Below are 21,839 nucleotides of genomic sequence, written 5' to 3' on the forward strand. Positions count from 1 at the left end.
TGGAGAAACAGGGTAGTAATTGAATTGTGGAAGGTTTTGTGTGAATATGAAATGCAGGGTAGTTAATGAATGTAGCAAGGGTTATTACCTGATGAATGTAAAGTATGCTAAGAATACATAATATGCTTATGATTGAATAGGGATAAAGATATGGATATGTGATGTTCATGTGATTTTTAAATGCAGAGGTTCCTAATTTTTTTTGCTGTTAACACCTCCCTTTAGTGTAATGTTACTGTACACAACTTCCCTAAAAATCTAAATACCAAAATATGCAAAAGTGAATAATGAAAACAATGCAATTAAACTCTAGGAAAGGCATATTTATTAAATGACTTTCATGCCTCCATTTGACTCTGTCTGATCCTCTCCAAAGGACCTATAGGTAGTTCTCAGCTCACGACTAATTGCTTAGCAACTGTTGAAGTACTGACACACTCACCTAGGTGGTACTGAAAACCTGGATTCAAAGTTTGAATGGCTGCCCCTACCCTTTGCGGTCACATGACCACACTTTGGGCACTTGGCAATTAGACTGCATTTGCCGTGCCCCACAATCACATTTTACAACAGTTTTGCCAAACATGGATTTATTTCCTGGTTTTCAGCAAAGCCTCACCCATAGTGAACCAATGGTTCATTTTACATTTATTTATTTATTTATTTAGTCAAACAATTATTAGATACCAGGTATAAGTATAAACATACGAATAAGAAAAAAAAAGAAACAATAGGACAGGGACAGTAGGCACATTTTGGTGCGCTTATGCACGCCCCTACATACCTCTTAGGAAAGGGGTGAAGTCAATAGTAGACAGTCTAAGGTTAAAGTTTTTGGGGTTTGGGGAAGAAACCACAGAGTCAAGTAGAGTATTCCAGACACTGACTACTCTGTTGCTGAAGTCGTATTTCCTGCAATCAAGTTTGGTGCAGATTATCTTTAGCTTGTATCTATTTAGTGCTCTTGTATTGTTTTGGTTGAAGCCGAAGTATTCATTGATAGGTAGGACATTGCAATATATAATTTTATATGCTATACTTAGATCAAACCGAAGGCGACGTAGTTCTAGGTTGTCTAGGTCTAAAATTTCAAGTCTGGTGGCATAAGGTATTTTGCTACGAGTAGAGGAGTGGAGGATTCTTCTTGTAAAATATTTCTCGACTTTCTCAATTGTATTAATATCAGATATGTAGTGCGGGTTCCAGACTGATGAGCTGTATTCAAGTATTGGTCTAGCAAATGTTTTATATGCTCTAGTTAGTAGTGTGATATTACCAGAGAAAAAGCTACGCATGATTAGGTTAACAACTCTTAATGCCTTTTTGGCTATGTAGTTACAATGGGCTCCAGCACTTAGATCATTTGAGATGATTACTCCAAGGTCCTTGACAAAGTTTTTGTCATCAACAATGTCTTGACTATTCAGCTTGTATTTTATTTTTTGATTTTTTTTGCCAATATGTAAGATAGAGCATTTATTTGTTGAGATTTGAAGTTGCCATTTGTTTGACCACTCTGACACATAGTCGAGGACTTTTTGAGGGGTAGCAGCATTGTCAGTGTTGAATAGCTTTACATTGTCAGCAAAAAGAACACAATTGCTCTTAATATAATCACAGAGGTCATCAATATAGAGTATGAAGAGAGTTGGTCCTAGAACACAGGTACAGGATTTGATAGGACGCTCCATTTGTTGCCTGTTTTGACAGGAATGCTTCTATCCAGTTATGTAGATATCCAGAGATACCATAAGACCTTAGTTCTAGTAGTTTGTCATGTACCACTGAATCAAAAGCTTTATAGAAGTCTATGTAAATTGCATCAATTGCTTTGCCCTGATCAAGTTGTGTAGTCCATATGTTTTTACAGTGCAAGAGTTGCAGGTTGCAGGACAGTTTCCTTCTGAAACCAAACTGTTTGTTAGAGAGTAGGTTGTTTGTCTCTAAGTGGAGGATAATGGATTGGTTAATAATCGATTCCATGACTTTACAGGTGACACAGCATAAAGAGATTGGTCTGTAATTTTCAACTAGGCTGGGGTCTCCCTTTTTGAAGATGGGAATGACTGTGGCTAGTGACCATAGGTTTGGCAAGGAGTTGGTCCTGAAAGATTTTTCAAAGATTATGCTTAGAGGTTCAGCTATGGCAGTGGATAGCTTTTTTAAGAAGTAGGCACAAATTCCATCCGGTCCAATAGATAAAGATGGTTTTAGATTGCGTAGTCCTTTTTCAACATTGTCTTCTGTAAAATCGATATGTATTAGATCATTGTAGTTGTCTGTGGTTCGACTAGGAAATATTGGGCATGATCCATTGCTGTTTACAAATACTGAATCAAATAATGTGTTAAAGAGGTTGGCTTTAATGGTGTCATTGTTGCAGTCTTTACCATTTGGTTCTTTTAGGGGTGGGCACTTAACCACCACAGCTGTTGTTTTATGACTGCAGCATTTGCTTAATAGCCACGAGAAAAAAGGTCATAAAATACAACTGTGTGATGATCCAGGGTGAGATACAAAATAAACAAAGTCACAAAAAACAGGTGAAGCCCCTTTTATTCCTTCATTTTGCTTCCAAGCTCCAAATATCCTTGACTGGAGACAAAAAAACTCCCACACAAGCAGTTAGAAGGAGGAGGAAATGCTGTTTAAATGGCAGGTATCAGAACACACACTGGGAGAGGAACAACAAACTCAGAGAGGAACAATAAACTAGAGATATTTCCATGCTTTGTTTCCAGCACTCGCCCGTACACATGTTTGTCCTCTTATTCAGTTGTCACAGCTGCAGCCCATGAAGAGGATCAAGGCTCTCTCCTCCCCAGTAGACCATGTCTCTCCCTTATTCTCTCCTCCCTGCGTGCCCTAGGATGGAGAGGGGATGGGCCTGGGTCCTCCTCTGACTGCCCTGCCCTTCCCCATCCTCCTCCACAACCTCCGGAGCCACACTTCTACTCCCTGTCGCCTGTCCCTCCTCTCCCTCAGTCAGTTTCCACCAGGGGCCTGACAACTGTCACAAGTTATGACAGTGATGAGCAGTCTCCATAACTAGAAATTTCACAATTTGTGAAACCTGATTTAATGGATATATAAGGAGTGTTTGTAGTTTGTAGCGACATTAAAAGTGGTTGGGTAGGCATATAAATGTGTGTGTACTTTTTAAGTGAAGGTTAGACATAGTATTCTGGATCTGAAAATAGATGTAACAAAGAGCAACGTAGTTGTGTTTGACAGGGAAAATGAAATTAACAATTGCAAGATAGATATTCATGGTGAAAAATCAATATAAATAGATGAAGTTTTATTCCTTGGCAGAACATTTATTAAAGATGGAGAAATGGATCGACAAATGCTAACATATGCAAATGCTGATAGAAAAATAATCATAATGTATGTGAGAAATTAACGAATTTTGAAAGAAATGAATATGAATATGTAGACAAGCATGCTTCTGTGCACTTTGTTTTGGAAATGACAGCCAGGTTTATCAGGAAAAACCACAGAAGTTGGATGCAATGAGAAACAGATACTTAAGTATGTTCAGTCAAACAAGGAGCAATATAGTCAAGGGTGTATGGATTTTGAATCAATGTGGCTTAAATGTCAAATTAAATGCTTGGCACAAAATGTTGATTTGTTACCCATAAAGAATAAAATGAACTACAAAACATATATAGGAAGAATAAATGGGTAAGGATGACCGTGGTTAGTTAGAACTGACAAGATGCTCAAAAAGAATAGGAAAGTTTAAAGAACAAGAGGTAATATATTACATGGTGCATGGTTATGATGCAAGCAAGAAAGATTTGCAAAGATAGAAAGGAATGAAACAATATAGTGAATAGTGGCATAAAATAGAGTTAACTATATTTCCTTTCCTTAACTCATGCCTACATTCCTATTGCTTACTATTTAATATTCCTTTTTTGTAATTTGCATAATGTTCCTTATTCCAAAAGGAAACAGCATGCTGGCTATGTACATATGCATGTAAAAAGGGAGTTTCTCTAAATATGAAACTCAAAAACAGAATAGGCACAGTACAGCTGATAGAAAAGTGTTTTAAATCCCATTACTTTCAGCAAGACCTACGGGACAGTGGAATGTTTAATGTTGCCCAACTTGATCGCAGCACTGTATATTCAACCTGTCAAAGAGACAAAAGACTCCTCTGAAGCCTGGTACTTATATATTGCAAATACAATGTGCCCCCTGGTGGATAACATAAAGTTTACAAAAAACGTAGAATTCTATATTAAGTAGTATGTTTATTGCATCAGTGAAGGTTTATAAGCAGCATTCAAAAATCCAGTACTGAGCAAAACGTTAAATACCCAAGAACAAGAACAAAAACATTAAATACCCAGCACAAAGATGATTAGGGGACTGGAGGCTAAACATTGGAAGAATGGTTGCAGGAACTGGGTATGTCTAGCCTAATGAAAAGAAGGACTAGGAGAGACATGATAGCAGTGTTCCAATATCTAAGAGGTTGCCACAAAGAAAAAGGGAGTCAAGCTATTCTCCAAAGCACCTGAGGGCAGGACAAGAAGCAATGGGTGGAAACTAATCAAGGAGAGAAGCAACTTAGAACTAAGGAGAAATTTCCTGACAGTTAGAACAATTAATCAGTGGAACAACTTGCCGCCAGAAGTTGTGAATGCTCCAACACTGGAAGTTTTTAAAAAGATGTTGGATAACTATTTGTCTGAAATGGTGTTTGAAGTAGGGTTTCCTGCCTAGGCAGGGGGTTGGACTAGAAGACCCTATTCTATTTTATTCTATTCTATTCTATTCTACTCTACTCTACTCTACTCTACTCTACTCTACTCTACTCTACTCTACTCTACTCTACTCTACTCTACTCTGTTCTAAAATCATGATGGAATGCTGCCTCGGTTCAAATCATGTTTGCCTGTGGATTTACAGCCTTAGATAAAGAGTGGAAAGAGGCTGGAAAAAATGCCAGATGCCAAGTCTTTTAGATGCCAGAAAGAGTATTCAATGCAACTTAACTGCTTCTGTAACAAAATGACTATATTCAACACATAAACAGAACACTGCTTACTGCTTTAGCCTTGGAATTCTTGTCACTTATACTTGAAGCAAAGTCTTATTTGGCATATTGAGGCATATATCTGCTAAGCAAGGATCCAATAGTTTTCCCCAGCACAAATATCACATAAGAGAAAATGGACTTAGGAATCCTATTTATTCTCAGAAATGAAGTGCAGAATGAATAATCATTTTTTAAAAAAACATTGGCTAATGAGACAAATAAGGTATTCAGGAAAGGTAAATTGAAGTTTTCTATATCATACTTAAGGTGAAAAATAATGTATTTTTCCTAATGACTCAATGAAAAATACAGAGCCTCTGTACTATGTAGGGAATGCCATCCTGCAGACTTAATCTAGCCAACAGAATCAAGACTGCCCTGTTTGCATATACCTTGTCCTTTCTACACCCTATTTCAAAACCCTCCTCCTGTATAATTTAAAGAAACTGCTGAAGATAATCTTTTAATTGATATGTCAGGTGGCAGACTGCCTACAAAGTGGCCAGCACCTGTGCTGCTATTGTTCTGTCGCTTTAAGTCCTCATCCTAGCCAGTGCAGCAATTGTTGGCTATAAAAGCTGAACAAAGAGGCAGCTGGGAGTGGCAGTGTTTGGAAGCAATGGAAGGAGGTATGTGTGTTCCTAAAGCAGATATAAACAGATACTGCTCTCAAGCGGTAGAACTCATTAGATGTAATAGCTGGAGGAACAGTAGAAGATGCAATAGAAGAAGGGAAAGAATGAAGTAGTATTAGCCTCTAAATGCATGTGTGTTCTCTGACGACTTGTGTGATGGTTTTAGTTCTCTTTGGTTTTGAAACCCACTTACTTGGGTATCAGTAAAAAATACCAGTGTCAGATACATGCAGATTACCCACAGTTTAACATTGAAATCTACTTGTCATTTATAATCAGTCTAAAAATATTAAATTAATAGGGTATGGACGTAAGCTGAAATGAGTAGTATCAGCAAGGAGTGGGTTAATCAATTCTATTTAAGGAAATTCTTACACATTTACCGCTAATTTACACAGCAAATTCAGAGTGAAATAAAATGGCCTGTGAATTTATGTACAAAGAAAACACAACCTTATATTTGGTGGTATTAATATTATCTTAGTCATTCTCCTCTGTTCTGTCCAAACAGTTTAGAGTTAATGGGATTTGGATAGTTAGGTAGCAATTGTGAGCTGTCCCCTTAAGGGAATGTATCATGGTAAAATGTAGTTAAGGTATCCTGGGAAATGTATTCCATATCACATGACCACATCTGTAATCCTGATTGGTCACTAAATTGACCCTCGATGGGTAGGAGGAATTTTCCTCACTCTTGGCTGAATTCATGGACACGTGGTAACTGTTCTACCTCTATCGCCATGAGATGAGAGAAAAAGGATAGAAGATAATCATCTTTTTACCTACAAGACAGATATACAAAGGATTGGTCATTAGAGAAGAACTTCGTCACAAATGTGAGTTATGAGGATACCTAATGAACCAATAAATGTACTTTGTTATGGATGTCTTGTTGAGTTTATCTATCTGCATCTGTACAGGAGACAAATCCACCACTATACAGAACATCCTCCTTGAAATCCAAATCCCATATAAAGGATTTATGAGATCTTGCCTTACAGAAAGCAATAAATTACAGTAATATTTATATCATAGACACAACTTTTCCAGCAATTTTTGATAAGAATGTTTTGAAGACAGTGCTATTGAAATAATGCCCATAAAAACAATGCAATACTTTGAATGCAGTCTTTCTCTATTAAGTTGTTTTACTATTAGCAACATGTTGTAAAAGATTAGTTTCCTCTGCTACAAATTTAATTCCTGAAGAACATTTTACACACTTCCCACAATCTTTCTTAATTATAGCAACATTTATAATGCAACAAAGCATGCTTCAAGAGATTGCAATATGACTGCTTGATAATTAGTCTCTATAAAATAAAACATGAGGCATGAAATAACTTTCCCCTTAAATCTAGTTCATAAGAATGGCCTTGAATTGCCCTTGATAGTAGCACAGAGCAGTGCCACCATTCAACCTGAACAGGTAAATCAAATTCTCCACATCTATTATGCCTATCAGTTCTTTTCCATTGACTTGAATCTTACTTCTAGATTCCTACTGTGTTCCACTTTTAGAAGAAAATAAACTAAAAGGATGCATTCATTTTGTTTAAACCAAGAATATTGACTTTTGCAGGTAAAATATCTGTGGGAATACCCGGAATTGTTTTTACAAGAGCAAGTTATTACACTGTGAAAGCAAACTATTTGATACTGAATCTGGCCGTTTCCAAAATAACAGATAGAAACTGTCTTTCTCTTGTAAGAGTTACTTGTAGATTTTTTTTTTACAAAGAAGGGCAGGAAAAAGAACTTAAGAATTTCCATATTGTTAGTAGAAATAGTACTCATATTTGAATTATAACAATTGTTGCAATTCTTTTGCAATGATTTCTTAATTTTTCTATAATAAATTAGAAAGTCTTGTGTTCTTGAATGCATGTTTATCTGTTCTACTCCATCTTGCTGGGAAGATATCCAACATATTTGGACATTATGAGAAAACCAGAATGTGGGGGGAACCAATTTTTGTAGAAAGTTTATTCTGATGCGATGATTATACTATAAGTAGAATAATAGTAGCTAACAATTAAATAATTTCCTTCAGTCATAAAATTATTCACACAATAACTTTCAGAATTCTGAAAGTTTTAAGAGAAAAATGTTGAGGTTTTTTTAAATGTTTGTGTCCTGGTATTCTGAAACAAGACAAACACAACTTAGAAGTATTTAAAGGAGTTCTGAGGGGATGGAAGTTGTGTTCCGAAATCTTTAAAAGCTTCAGAAAAGGTTTTCCAATTACACAATGAGATATGGGAAAGTTTTTGACTGAAATTTCTACTTATGTGTAAAATATTCTACACATGAAACAGACAGTATTCAGTGGGATACATGACCAGACTGAAACATACATGTTTGGTTTAGATCTACACCTCCCTCAAATACAGATATATTGGATAGAAGCATTCTGGGGTGAGGCTCAGCATGAAAAGCACAAGGCCATGGATGATGCTATGTCATAGTGATTAAACAGAGGTGAGCAGAAGACATGCTTTGGGAAGATCAGTGGAGAGGTAGCTACAAAGGGAGGGACTTGGAAGATGGGAAAAAGGTACATGAATCAGTCAAGTAGACCATGCTTAAATTCAAGTGTGGCAGCAAGTAGGTAAGCCACTGGAAGGATTGGTTGGAGGACTGGTGCATAGCCCCTCCACATCCACAAAACATCTCTGTGTTCCTCTCAGACAAAACCAAGAACAAAATATTCCATGTTTCAGTATGACCAAACTTTGCACCTCCTCAAATAGTTTGACCAGACTTTCAATTTGCTACATATTTGTACATGGAACAAAACGTATTTTCTAGTTCATGCACTTCTCTATAACAACCCTAAAAAAACCTATTTATCTGCCTTCACTTTTAAAGTACAAACACACAAATTTAAATTCTAAATGTTTCCTCTGTGAGCATTGTTACTGTCTTTTCTATTTATCATTTTGTTTGTCTATTGAGCACACTGATCACAGTAATGACAATACCATAAAGAGCAATGAAACATCTTTGAAAACATTCAGTAAATATGGGTCCTTTGGGTCCTTGATGAAGGCTTATTGGGGTATCATTATAATTACTTCATTCACTTGGCTCCCTTCTGGAATTTTCTAAATCCTTGAAGACCTGTCCTATATGTTCCTCAATTCTGGAGTTTGGATGAGAATACTCATGTGATTTTTAATATGACTGTTGTATGCATTTGGATAGATTGTCCTTAGACAGCATTATCTATTTAGGTGTTTTGTTGTTGTTGCTTTCTTTTGTTGGTTTTTAATGTTATGTTCCAGCATAGTCACAGCTGACGAGATGTAAATTAAATAAATAGTAACAAGCTGGGAAAATATAAATTGACTGATTGAATGAATAGTACTACAATCCAAAAATTAAGATGCGCCAGAAAACTGCCAGCCTCAAATCATGATATGGTCTAAGAAATATTTATGCTTACCTCTATATTTACTTACCATATGCATTTGTTTGAAAGAACGAACAGAAGCCAGTTTGTCTAAAAAGAAAATAAATAAATAAGCCCTTGAAAAAAAAATCAAATATTGAAAACCTTTGTCAAAATTATTATGACAAACTAGCTATAATGGGACATGTACCTGTTGGGTTGCCACCAATATATTCCATCTTTCCTTGGAGAAATTCAATTTGCCTTTCTAGCTGTTTGTTCAATTCTACTTGGGTTTCATATCTGGTTTTCCATTCATTGTCTTAAAAACAAAAATAAACTGTTATATTTACTGCTGATTGTTTCAGCAGGTTAAAATACTTTCAATATTATAACTATGATTTTTTGCATCTAAGAGAAGAAAAGACAAGCTTGATAAGCATCTATTTATATATGTTAAAATCTGAAGAAACTAAAACATCTAAAAATATTTGCTAAAATTTTTGTCTGTAAAATTAATGCTAACTAAATCTGTATCACATCAGGAGAGGATAGAAGACCTGAAGAAGGAACAGACTCCCTCTCTTACTGGGAAATGGATAAACTGAATTCCCCTGATACCGAGAACTTTCAGAAATAGCTATAGCTCACTGATAGAACACATACTTTGCTGAAAATCTCAGTTCTACCTTGGTAATGCAGGAAACAAACAAACACTGGTTTGTTGCTTTCAAGGTTAATAGTTTGGTATATTTAGCTTAACATTATTAATCTATATTTTACTTCAATATAAGATAGTTTCACAAGTCCCCATTCCTATCACTTGTATTCTATTTATGGCACTCATATTTTAAAAAAGCCAAGAAAATCTTTTGCTTTGCTCTTTCCTTGTGTGTGATTTTATAAAGGTGTCAATATGTCCACTTATACAGGTGAAACTCAAAAAATTAGAATATCGTGCAAAAGTTCATTTATTTCAGTAATGCAACTTAAAAGGTGAAACTAATATATGAGATAGACTCATTACATGCAAAGCAAGATAGTTCAAGCCGTGATTTGTCATAATTGAGATGATTATGGCTTACAGCTCATAAAAACCCCAAATCCACAATCTCAGAAAATTAGAATATTACATGCAATCAATAAAACAAGGATTGTACATAGAACAATATCGGACCTCTGAAAAGTATAAGCATGCATATGTACTTAGTACTTGGTTTGGGCCCCTTTTGCAGCAATTATTGCCTCAATGCGGCGTCGCATGGAAGCTATCAGCCTGTGGCACTGCTGAAGTGTTATGGAAGACCAGGATGCTTCAATAGCGGCCTTCAGCTCTTTTGCATTGTTTGGTCTCATGTTTCTCATCTTTCTCTTGGCAATGCCCCATAGATTCTCTATGGGGTTCAGGTCAGGCGAGTTTGCTGACCAATCAAGCACAGTAATCCCACAGTCATTGAACCAGGTTTTGGTGCTTTTGGCAGTGTGGGCAGGTGCCAAGTCCTGCTGGAAAATGAAGTCAGCATTCCCATAAAGCTCGTCAGTGGAAGGAAGCATGAAGTGCTCCAAAATTTCCTGGTAGACGGCTGCGTTGACCCTGGACTCAATGAAGCCCAGTGGACCAACACCAGCAGATGACATAGCTCCCTAAATCAACACAGACTGTGGAAACTTCATACTGGACTTCAAGCATCTTGCAGTGTGTGCCTCTCCATTCTTCCTCCAGACTCTGGGTCCTTGGTTTTCAAATGAGATGCAACAGTTGCTCTCATCAGAAAAGAGGACTTTGGACCACTAAGCAACAGACCAGTTCTGTTTTTCTTTAGCCCAGAAAAGACACTTCTGACATTGTTCAGGAGTGGCTTTGCAAGAGAAATACGACTTTTGAAGCCCTTGTCCAGGATCCATCTGTGTGTGGTGGCTCTTGATGCACTGACTCCAGCCTCAGTCCACTCCTTGTGAAAGTCCCCAACACTTTTGAATGGCCTTTTCCTGACAATCCTCTCCAGGCTGCGGTCATCCCTACTGCTTGTACACCTTCTTCTTCCACACTTTTCCCTTCCACATAACTTTCTATTAATGTGCTTCGATACAGCACTTTGGGAACATCCAACTTCTTTTGCAATTACCTTTTGAGGCTTTCCCTCCTTATGGAGGATGTCAATGATGGTTTTCTGCACAACTGTCAGGTCAGCAGTCTTACTGAACCAGACTGAGAGACCATTTAAAGGCTCAGGAACCCTTTGCAGGTGTTATGGCTTAATTAGCTGATTAGAGTGGGACACTTTGAGCCTAGAATATTGAACCTTTTCACAATATTCTAATTTTCTGAGATTGTGGATTTGGGGTTTTCATGAGCTGTAAGCCATAATCATCGCAATTATGACAAATCATGGCTTGTACTATCTTGCTTTGCATGTAATGAGTCTATCTCATATTTTAGTTTCACCTTTTAAGTTGCATTACTGAAATAAATGAACTTTTGCACAATATTCTATTTTTTCAAGTTTCACCTGTATGCAGCCCTGATCAAAGTCCTTAGCTCTTAAGTTCCCTTAAGAGGAGCTATGCCACCTGCCTCTCTTAAAGGCTCAAAGAACTGTAGAAGGACAAAGAACTATGGAGGGCAAATGCTATAGGTTATATCCAAAAGCTGCTTGGGAATAAGATGCACCAGTGGAGGGACACATAAGATTTATAAACTCAAATTCTGCAAATAGTGGAATAGACATCAGGCTAATTGTCGGGTTATAGAATATATACAGTAGCAGCACAATATCACATTACTCTTCTCCATCTGCCCATTTTATTCCCTTCATGTTGAGACAATGTTGGATGAATAGGAATGTCCAATAAGTGGAAGAGGCATATAAATCGGAAGCTGCAATAAGAATCACATGATTAACTGAGTCCCTGTACTGTAGTGGAAAATGTGGCCTAGAAACAGCTGTGCAGTTTCCAGAGCAGATGGTAGCCTCTTACATGGAATAAAATGAGAATTGGTAAACAGATACACTATCACTAGAATGGTTGTAAAACCATAACACTTCTGGGAGAACAGTAATAAATTCCAGAGAAAATCTGTCCTATGCTGCAGCAGGAAAAGGAAGCACTAGAACAAACAAGCCATCTTAGCAAGGATAGCCTTGGCCCAATGCCTTGCAGACAAAATCTTTTGGATTAATTTGGAGTTGACTGGTAAGTCCTGTTGAGATGGGAGAAATGAGATCTTGTCTCGTCAGTGCATGAGTTTGAGAGTCTGACTCCTAAAAACTGAGAAACAATATTCAGATTGATGAACCAAACAATCCTGTATTAGATCTATGCTGATGAAATGCCTCCCATCAAGTGACACTCAGTTGCATCCATATATCTCTTTCTTGGAGGTGGTGTTTTCTGCCTTGAATGAGGTGGTGTATGCTCCCACCTCAAGGTATTTTTTATTGAACCTGACTATACTGGATAATTGTAATTCAGTCTCCACCCTTCACTTTCCAAGAAAAATTGTTGAGAAAACGATCAGGCTGCAGCATCCTTTTCCACCTGGTTTTAGATTGAGGCATAATACTAAATTGGCACTGGTCACATTAATGACTTCTGAAAATATCGGGTGGTAGGTAGTGCAACTATCCTGGTTCTACTTGATCTCTTGGTAGCTTTCAATACTATTTAGCATAGTATTTTTCTGGCTGCCTGTGGGATCATGACTGAGGAATAAGGTGTCCCAGTGTTCTCTTCTTTCTCTATGGTCAGATTCAGCAGATATTGATGAGACAGGGAGACTGATCAGAGGCCCTTCTTTTAGAGCAGCTTAAACTCGATGCTCTCACTTCTTCTGATTAACATCTGCCTGGTGCTATTGTGTGAGGTCATCCATTGGTTTATGATCTGGTCTCATCAGTATGCTGATGATACCCAGTTATATATCCCAATCCCAGGTAATGCTGTCAAGATCTTGTCCTGATGGTTGGAGAAGTCAGAACTGGCTCAGGACCAATTCTGACAAGACTTAATAGTCATGCTCTTTGGATCTCCCCTCTCCTCCCTCCAGTCTGGAGTAGTTCCAACTTCTGCTTAAAATCTTGACAGTGGTCTAGTATGTGTCATTGCTTTCAGTGAGTAAAACTGCCCATGTGTCTGCTGCTCCTTTCAAAAGCCTGAGAAAGAATGCCACCCTTTGTCTAATCTCTAGGGAACTTGCCACAAACAATTCACGCTTGTGTAAAAGTTAGGAATTGGACACAACTTCCCCCAAATTCTCCAGCAGCTTTCCAGAATGGAATTTAATTGAAAGTGCAATAATCCATAAGTCTTCATGGCTGAAATAAATCTTGGTCCAAATACTGTGCTTAACTGCATCATAGCATTTTGTAATATTTAGCTACTATATATGCAACTGTACCACTACTGTATTTGCTCCGCCATCAAGATCAGAAGCTAAGTCCAGAATTCAGGATCCAATGCCTTCCTGGAGAAACAGTGAAGTGGCTTTCAAAACTCTGCAAGGCTTAAAACTCAGGAAAAACTATTAATTGTTTTGAAAAATATGTACTGCTAGTAGGATAACGAAACAGAATTTTGGAAGCCCATCAAAGCAATTCTGCTGCTCATCACACCAACACACCTAGAAGGTAGTGAATTAGAGGAAGTTGAATCATGGTACCCAGATCATATGCAATTCTAAATGCAGAAATAGGAAGCTTTTGGGGACTGGGAATATTTTTGAATGTAGAGACCATGTGATTGCTACCATCACAAAATAGCTACCATGGGAGAACTGCCTCTTCAAAAATAGTGGTAGTTAGCATGGATAGTCACAAAAATCACATCACCAGAAGACTCACATGACCAAAAGGCTAATAACAATTCAGGATGTTTTCTACCATGCCAATGGGAGTTGTATGGGGTACAAAGTCATTTATACAAATACGATGAACGAAGGCAAATATACATGTCATAAGATAATGTTGCAGGATCCAATCTGGATCCGTCAGCGGGACCAGTAATTTTTGGACTCCTACTGGAGCTCATCCTCAGGGACTTCTCTCTCATCAGAATGTGTGCTTTGGGCTATTCTATGAATAGTGTTTATGTGGTGCCTGGTTGTGTGTAGCTTTTTAGTTGTGGATTGGAGTGTTGATGGCTGGTTATTTAGTCATTGGCTGTTGTTTCATTGTGCAATTTCTGTTGACTGATAAGGGCCCGTTTCCCAGGCTTCAATCATTTCCCTACCTATTTTTGTACCTGCTTGGCTAACAAGTTTCATACCTGCGAAATTGAATTTGTTTCAATGTCAAGCTACCAATGAGTTCGGATGTAGGACAGACAAGGGGAGAAAGTTAAACACCAGATTGCAAGAACACAAGTGAGTGGTCAGACAAGGAAACCCGAACTCACTGGAAGACCAATCACTCTGCCCAAACCAACTTATAGGTTGTTGTGTGGGTAGAATACCACTCTGAGAACCTGAATGAAAAGTGGAGGTAAAGTGCAAATAAATAGTTCAATAAATGAATCAATGAAAATTTATAATGTTTTATTATTCAAATTGATTAGGAAAGATGAATTCAGTTTTCTGATTTGTTGACTAGATACAGGATATCAAAGTCAGTCTTTTGACCAATAGACAAAGTTTCCCCATTTATGCTATCATGGGAAGAAAGAAAAATGTACAAGAAAGAACATTCCTTTCATTAATACACCAACCTTCAGAAGTGTGAGCTAGTAATGCTATTGAAACGATGTGATTTACTTTCAGAAACCCTGTCAGATAATCACAGATCATATTTCTGTGCTCTAGAGCATACTTGCGTACATGCATTTGTGTTGGAAGCATTGAGAAGCTTCCGTATTATAAAATAGCCGGAACCATCACCAAGGGGATGCCTGGTTGGGGATTCCTTTCATGTCCTATTAATGTGCCCAATAGAGTGGTAAGGAGCTGGAGCAAATAACAGGAGCTTGCCTCATCACACAGCAGCACTTGGGGCTCAAATGCGGGCTTACTGTCAACCCAGCATCCTAACCACATGAGCCACCGTGTTACCTGCTCTAGAGCAGGGGTGTCCAACCTTTCACCTTCCCTGGGCCAGATTAGAAGATGAAAATTTGGTTTGGGCCGCACATAAAATAAAATAACAGTAACGATACCTGATCATCCAAAAAAACCATAGAAAACATAGTTAACATATTAAATTTATTTGGAAATGAAGTTAGTGAGATGTTTGACATTGTTTCTCAGCCACCAATGCAGAATTCCACAGCCAATTTTGTGTCAAAATCCGTTGTGTGAACCCAGCCTTAGTCTCCTGACTACCAGAAAGTGGCACAGGCCGCAAGATGGCGGAGCTAATATAAGATGGCGGAGCTGATATAATGGATGGGGCGCAGGGTTGCCAGATCGCAGTTTGGCTCTGCAGCCAAACTCAAGCCAAAATACGGCCAAATTATTTTTATTATTTATTATTAATTAAAAATTATTTTTTTATCACGGTTTTTTTATCACGGTTTATCACGGTTTATTTTCCGGCCAAATTTTGTGGGGTGGGGGAGAAAGCTCACCTGCCTTGTGCCTACCTCTCCTCCTGCAAATGGCCCGGCTGGATGCGGCAGGACTGGAAGGCAGAAGCAGCGGCGGCGGGGGCAGAAGCAGCAGCGGCAACGGCAACAGCAGGAGGTGGCGCTCTGAGGGCGCCTGCCTTTTCTGTTGCTGCTTGGCGTGGCGCTCGCCTCGCCCCGCCTCACGCCTGCCTCTCCTCCTCCTCCTTGCTGGCTCTGGCATGAAGGTTGGGGTGGGCACTGGGCCGCATTACGAGGCGACCTGGGCCGCATGCGGCCCGTGGGTTGGACAAGCCTGCTCTAGAGCATGAAGAAATATGTAAGAGTTGACACTGTACATAAACATATATAAAATCTTTTGTTTTTAATTCACAGAAGGCCTGAAAACTCTTATTTCAGCTGAGGTCAAATATAATCTCTTACCTTCATCATCAGTTCTGTTAAGTCTTTTCTCTAGTTCTGCTACTGTATTGTTCATTTCAAATATGGAGAGTTCTAACATTTCTCTGTATTAAACAGAAAGCGTGTATGGCAATTACAAATCCCAATAGTATATGAAAATGACATAAATGTTTGTAATATAAATTTTTCACATGACAGTATCTGCAGGATTCTATAATACTTATAAAAGCACCATCAGGCACTCTCTCAAGACAAATTAAAGTCAATAAAATTGTGAGCAGATGTCATGACATATTCTTCCTCCAGCATTTGTTGAATAGATTCAGTATTAAGCTAAACAGATGGACGATCCGAGATGGTGCTACTATGCAAAATGACATTTAAAACTCTGCAAGTGACCAAACAAAAGGTTCCAGAACATTTCCCCCCACAACTGTGTCCTAATATATTACTCATGTTCTATTATGGTCTTTAAAACACATTTAACAATGAAGTGAGAAGTAACAATATCTCTACACCTAGCCAGGACCACTAAGAGCATTTTTAAAGGCCTTTCATTACTTCTCTTTAATGTTCTGAGTCTGATGGGTATCCAAAGCAAAAAAGCTGAGAACTGCTCATTTATACATCCTTATTATTCTTGTCTGCTAAACAGAAGGCTCCAAAAAAAAATAAAAGAGAGTCACAGGAAATTACCTGTCACAACAGTGATAAAGGGACTTACAGGGATGAGTCAGCCTCTCCCTCCTCAAGGCTTCAGTGAAGACCTCCAAAATACTGGTCTATTCAAGTCTGTCCTTGATCTGATCTAATTGTATTCCTTCCCATGGCTTGCAACAGTTGTGAAAACAAAAACAAGTTCTGTCATTGCAAATCTCTCTCCACATGCACTTTCCCTTTGCCAAGGTGTTGTCAGCATAGTATAAGACATCTTAAAGCTTTCTTTGCTCCAGTCTGAATTGTGTGCATCCTATTAGCATCTGACTAGATAGTATGGAAAAGGAAATTGATCTAGATCAGAGGCCCCTAACCTTTTGGGAACCAAGGACTGGTTCTGTGGAGAGACCTTTTTCCATGGATTGGAGGGGGCATGGTTTCACATATTGCCTGCATCCCATTGATGGGACTTCACTTGCTTGCATGGCCTGGTTTCTGGCATGCTGCAGTCTAGTGCTGATCCATGGACCGGGGTTGGGGAACCCTGGTCCAGATGAGGCAATATCTAATCAACCATAGATCTCATGATATGGCCCAGGTAGCTAGGACTAGTTACTTTGCAGCTAAGGAGAGGAAGAAATTAATATGTCCATACATCACTTATAACTAAAATCTACAGTGAGTCACAGGTGGTGAATAAGTGAAGTACAGCTTTTTATATTTTTTAAAATCCGATACAACATTAAAACACATTATAGCCGCAATGCTGAGATTTATTGGAAGAGAACGCTTTGGCCTTTTTCCCCAGTACAACTTACAGCACCTGTCCCAGATTCCTGTTTGCCAGTTGCAATTACTAGGAGGAGGAAAAGCAACCTGCTCTCCACTGCTGAACTGTAGGCTGATCAGCAGGGCATGAAAAAAGGGGGGAAGATGGCATGCCTTCCACTCCAACCACAGCTGAAGGCCCTACATGGGGTCCCGCTATTATTTTAGCATATACAGATCTAGTTTTGAAAGTTAGATGAAAAGATCATAACCAGGCATAGTGACTTAGCCATGGAATTTTTCCTTCTCTTCCCAAGACCTTATGAAATATCCTCATAAACAGATTGCAGGATAGCTTAAGAGCCATACATAAACTATCCATCTTCCATTTTAATATTGTTGGAAGAAATATCCTTCTAGGTTCAGTTCCAAGTGGGGAAAAAGATACTGGAAACATGGAGGCTGTTTGGAAAGATGGTTTAATGGTGGACAGCAGGACCACATGGCTTGGAACTCCAAAGTGAAAAGGATGATCAATGCTTCAAGATGTTGGGTGAAGGAAAAGATCAAGAAGGAGGAGGAGGACTGAAAATGCCTGGGTTTTATACCTTCTGTTGAGATTTGAATTTGAGCTTGTATTCTGATTGGTTGTCAGGCTCCCTTGGGGCCATACAGGGGAAACTCTGCAGGCTGTCCTGAGTTCCAGGCTTGGTTAAGCCTTGCTGGATGATGATGTAATGAAAAGGGCTTTGGGCAATTGCTATAGCTTTTTGTTATGTAAAATATTCTGGCCCAGGCCTTAATGGCCCACCCATTAACAAAGCTGGGGGGTGATCTTCTGAGGTGAGTTTCTGCTTCTGAGTTTCTACTCTTTTGGGGGGAAATATTCTGCCTTTTTAATATTTCCTAGGATATTTCATTTTTCTAGGAAAGGGCTGGGTGCTAACTTCCTACAATATGTTCCATAAATTTAATATAAACGTGTAACTTAAATCCAGTCGCAAAGATACACCATGCTGTAAATATATTCAGGTAATTCAGATAAATATATTTTTTAAAAATCCCAGATTCAAATCTTTTTCGCTATAAAATCAAGAACAGTTCTTAGCCCTACTACAGGGCTCTGGTAACCGAGACAAAACACAAAGCTTTTATAAAGTGGGGCTCACTTTAACTTTTACATACTATTGCAACGCAGTAAGAATTGCAATAAGAATTGCAATAAGAATTGCAATAAGAATATCGTCGAAACTTTTAAAAACCTTATTCTGCACGTATAGCTGCAGCTCTAGGAGAACTCTTTCAGAATAGGTAAGTGCATAGAGTGCGGCAATTTTTTTAAAAAAATCTCTTTCCATTCGAATAATGCAATTTCCTCTGGCATCCTTTTAGGTTGGCATCAGCCCTCCCCATTCCCACCCCCTCCACCCCCTTTCCGGGCCTCTATGCGTCATCCGCATCAGACATCCGCAGCGCTGCTGACGAGAGAGACTCACTTCATTTGCTTCTCTTGAGTCAGCTCCAGCTGTACGCCTTCAAAGCCTAGCTCTTGGCTGGGAGCGCCTCCTTCACCCATGGCTGCCGACGCAGAGCTGCCCCCGCGCGTCCTCATTGCCTTGGAGAGCACGCAGGAGAGGCGCGGGGAAAGGCGGGGAAGAGCGACAACGCCAGTCACGTGGCAGGAATTTTCGAACACTTCCGTCTCCCGCGACGGCACAATGCTGAGCTCCCGCCCTGACGGAAAGGGATGATTATGAGGGGAGAGTGGGTGTCTGGTTTCTTGGGAAGGGCAAGCACGCGCGTCCGGGTTTGCGTTTTGCGGTCCTTGCGGGGCGTGGTCGCTTCTAGAGCAGGGCTCTCCAACCTTGGCAACTTTTTTAAGACTTGTGGACTTCAATTCCCAGAATTCCTGAGCTAACATGTCTGGAGGAGGAATTCTGGGAGTTGAAGTCCATAAGCTTTAAAATTGCCAAGGGTTGGAGACCCGTTGTTCTAGAGTGTCCATTGCACAATATCTCGACGGCTTGCTTAGAATTCGCGTCTATTGCTGTGGTTTTCAATGGGGGAACGGCCAGAAGGAGAAAGCAGCTAAGTTGCAAAGCAGTCTGGAAAACGGACTCAAGCAGGGGTCCCCAAATTTGGCAACTTTAAGACTTGTGGACTTCAACTCCCAGAATTTCTGGGAGTTGAAGTCCACAAGTCTTAAAGTTGCCAAGTTTGGAGACCTCTGGACTGAAGGAATGTCTGAAGCCGCTACTCACTTCGCTTTGGCGTTGTTACTAAGAGTGCAGAAATGTTTTGCCGGTACCTTTTGCAGTTATAGATGTGGGCTCTTCTGGGGATCTCCTATTAAAGTACTCCTTAGGGCCTACCCTGCTTTGCTTAAAAATAAAAATAAAAAAACCAGCTAACCTCAATTAAGTGCTTCTAGTTTATTGGTGGCAACATTCAAATGTTGGCTATTGGAAATTAACCGGGATTGCCTTGCTTTGTATATGGAGGGTGTCTGACCAAATATCCCACCTCTGTTGGCCCTATAAGGAAATTAATAAAACTATCCCAGAAAGTGACAAAAAAGTTACATGGATGTGGTCACCAAGAGTTGAGATCCATTCATATGTATCTATATGCACATAATAGAAATACTTGTTTAGCTTTGATAAATTCAGGAAAGGAAGGTATTAACAGATAGTACAGGTCAACAATAGCCAGCCTTTTTTATAAGATGTCCATCATCTAACAAATTTTTAAAAATAAAACCATTAAAAGAAATTAAAAACAAGGAAAAAAAGGCAGACTCCGTGGACCAATATTTTTTCTGCCATCAGTTTTCTGTTTCTTCAGATGGCCTTCTGAACTAAGATAATTCAGCTATATTATAACAATATTGCCCACCAACTTGGTGTAATGAAAAGCAAGCCTTGATTCCTGCAGCTGTCTTGTCAGTGAAGACATCAAGCAAACATAGCTTCATTAGCAGTTATTTGATATGGGCAACTGAGCCTCGATGGTGCAGTGGTTACTGTAGTACTGCAGGCTACTTCTGCTGACTGCTGACTGCCTGCAATTTGGCAGATCGAACCTCACCAGGCTCAAGGTTGAATCATCCTTCCATCCTTCTGAGATGGGTAAAATAAGGATCCAGATTCTTGGGGGCAATATGCTGACTCTAAACCGCTTAGAGAGGGCTGTAAAGCACTATAAAGCAGTATACAAGTCTACATGCTACTATAACATCCAGATACTAAATTTCCTTATTTTTATGAAATGCTAAATGTAGAATCACTACTAAAGATCCTATTTAACACAAGTTTTTAAAATTGAATATCCAAAGATTATTTCTGTTTTGCACATGTTCATTGCTTTTGCTCCATTTTTTTTAAACCTGCAACTTAACATGGATCATATTGCCTCTTAACTTATAATCACTGATTTGTCTATACTACATTCTTCATTTAGGGACCACAGTGACCAGCAATCTTAAAACGTGATTGACCACTTGCAAATGCAATGCTAATAGGTACACTGCTCAAAAAATAAAGGGAACACTTAAACAACACAATGTAACTTCAAGTCAATCACACTTCTGTGAAATCAAACTGTCCACTTAGGTAGCAACACTGATTGACAATCAATTTCACATGCTGTTGTGCAAATGGAATAGACAACAGGTGGAAAGCATAGGCAGTTAGCAAGACATCCCCAATAAAGGAGTGGTTCTGCAGGTGGTGACCACAGACCACTTCTCAGGTCCTATGCTTTCTGGCTGATGGTTTGGTCACTTTGGAATGCTGGCAGTGCTTTCACTCTAGTGGTAGCATGAGACGGAGTCTACAACCCACACAAGTGGCTCAGGTAGTGCAGCTCATCCAGGATGGCACATCAATGTGACCTGTGGCAAGAAGGTTTGCTGTGTCTGTCAGCGTGACAGACATGACAGGGTCTGGAGATGCCGTGGAGAACATTCTGCTGCCTGCAACATCCTCCAGCATGACTGGTTTGGCAGTGGGTCAGTAATGGTGTGCGGTGGCATTTCTTTAGGGGGCTGTACAGCCCTCCATGTGCTCGCCAGAGGTAGCCTGACTGCCATTAGGTACCGAGATGAGATCCTCAGACCCCTTGTGAGACCATATGCTGTTGCAGTTGGCCCTGGGTTCCTCCTAATACATGACAATGTAAGTCAAAGGCATTGATGCTATGGACTGGCCCACCCATTCCCCAGACCTGAATCCAATTGAGCACATCTGAGACATCATGTCTCGCTCCATCCACCAACGCCACCGCCACGTTGCACCAGATTGTCCAGGAGTTAGTCCAGATGTGGGAGATCCCTCAGGACACCATCCACCACCTCATCAGGAGCATGCCC

The 21,839-nt window shown here is 39.4% G+C and overlaps 1 protein-coding gene across 1 annotated transcript in view; it reads right to left on the reverse strand.

Moving 5' to 3' along the window:
* CCDC169 (coiled-coil domain containing 169) overlaps positions 1–19,255 on the reverse strand; it is a 34,590-nt gene extending 15,335 nt beyond the window's left edge. The window contains exons 1-4 of the mRNA XM_026708858.2: positions 18,967–19,255; positions 16,067–16,149; positions 9,300–9,410; positions 9,159–9,199 (exon numbers count right to left, since the gene is read on the reverse strand). Of these exons, the coding sequence (XP_026564643.2) occupies positions 9,159–9,199; positions 9,300–9,410; positions 16,067–16,149; positions 18,967–19,082 (351 nt within the window). The 5' untranslated portion in view covers positions 19,083–19,255. The remainder of the gene's footprint in view (positions 1–9,158; positions 9,200–9,299; positions 9,411–16,066; positions 16,150–18,966) is intronic.
* Between the last annotated feature and the right edge of the window lie 2,584 nt (positions 19,256–21,839).

This window comes from Pseudonaja textilis, chromosome 7 (genome assembly GCF_049901715.1).
Source record: "Pseudonaja textilis isolate UNSWEBS1 chromosome 7, rPseTex1.2, whole genome shotgun sequence".
NCBI classification, from domain to species: domain Eukaryota; kingdom Metazoa; phylum Chordata; class Lepidosauria; order Squamata; family Elapidae; genus Pseudonaja; species Pseudonaja textilis.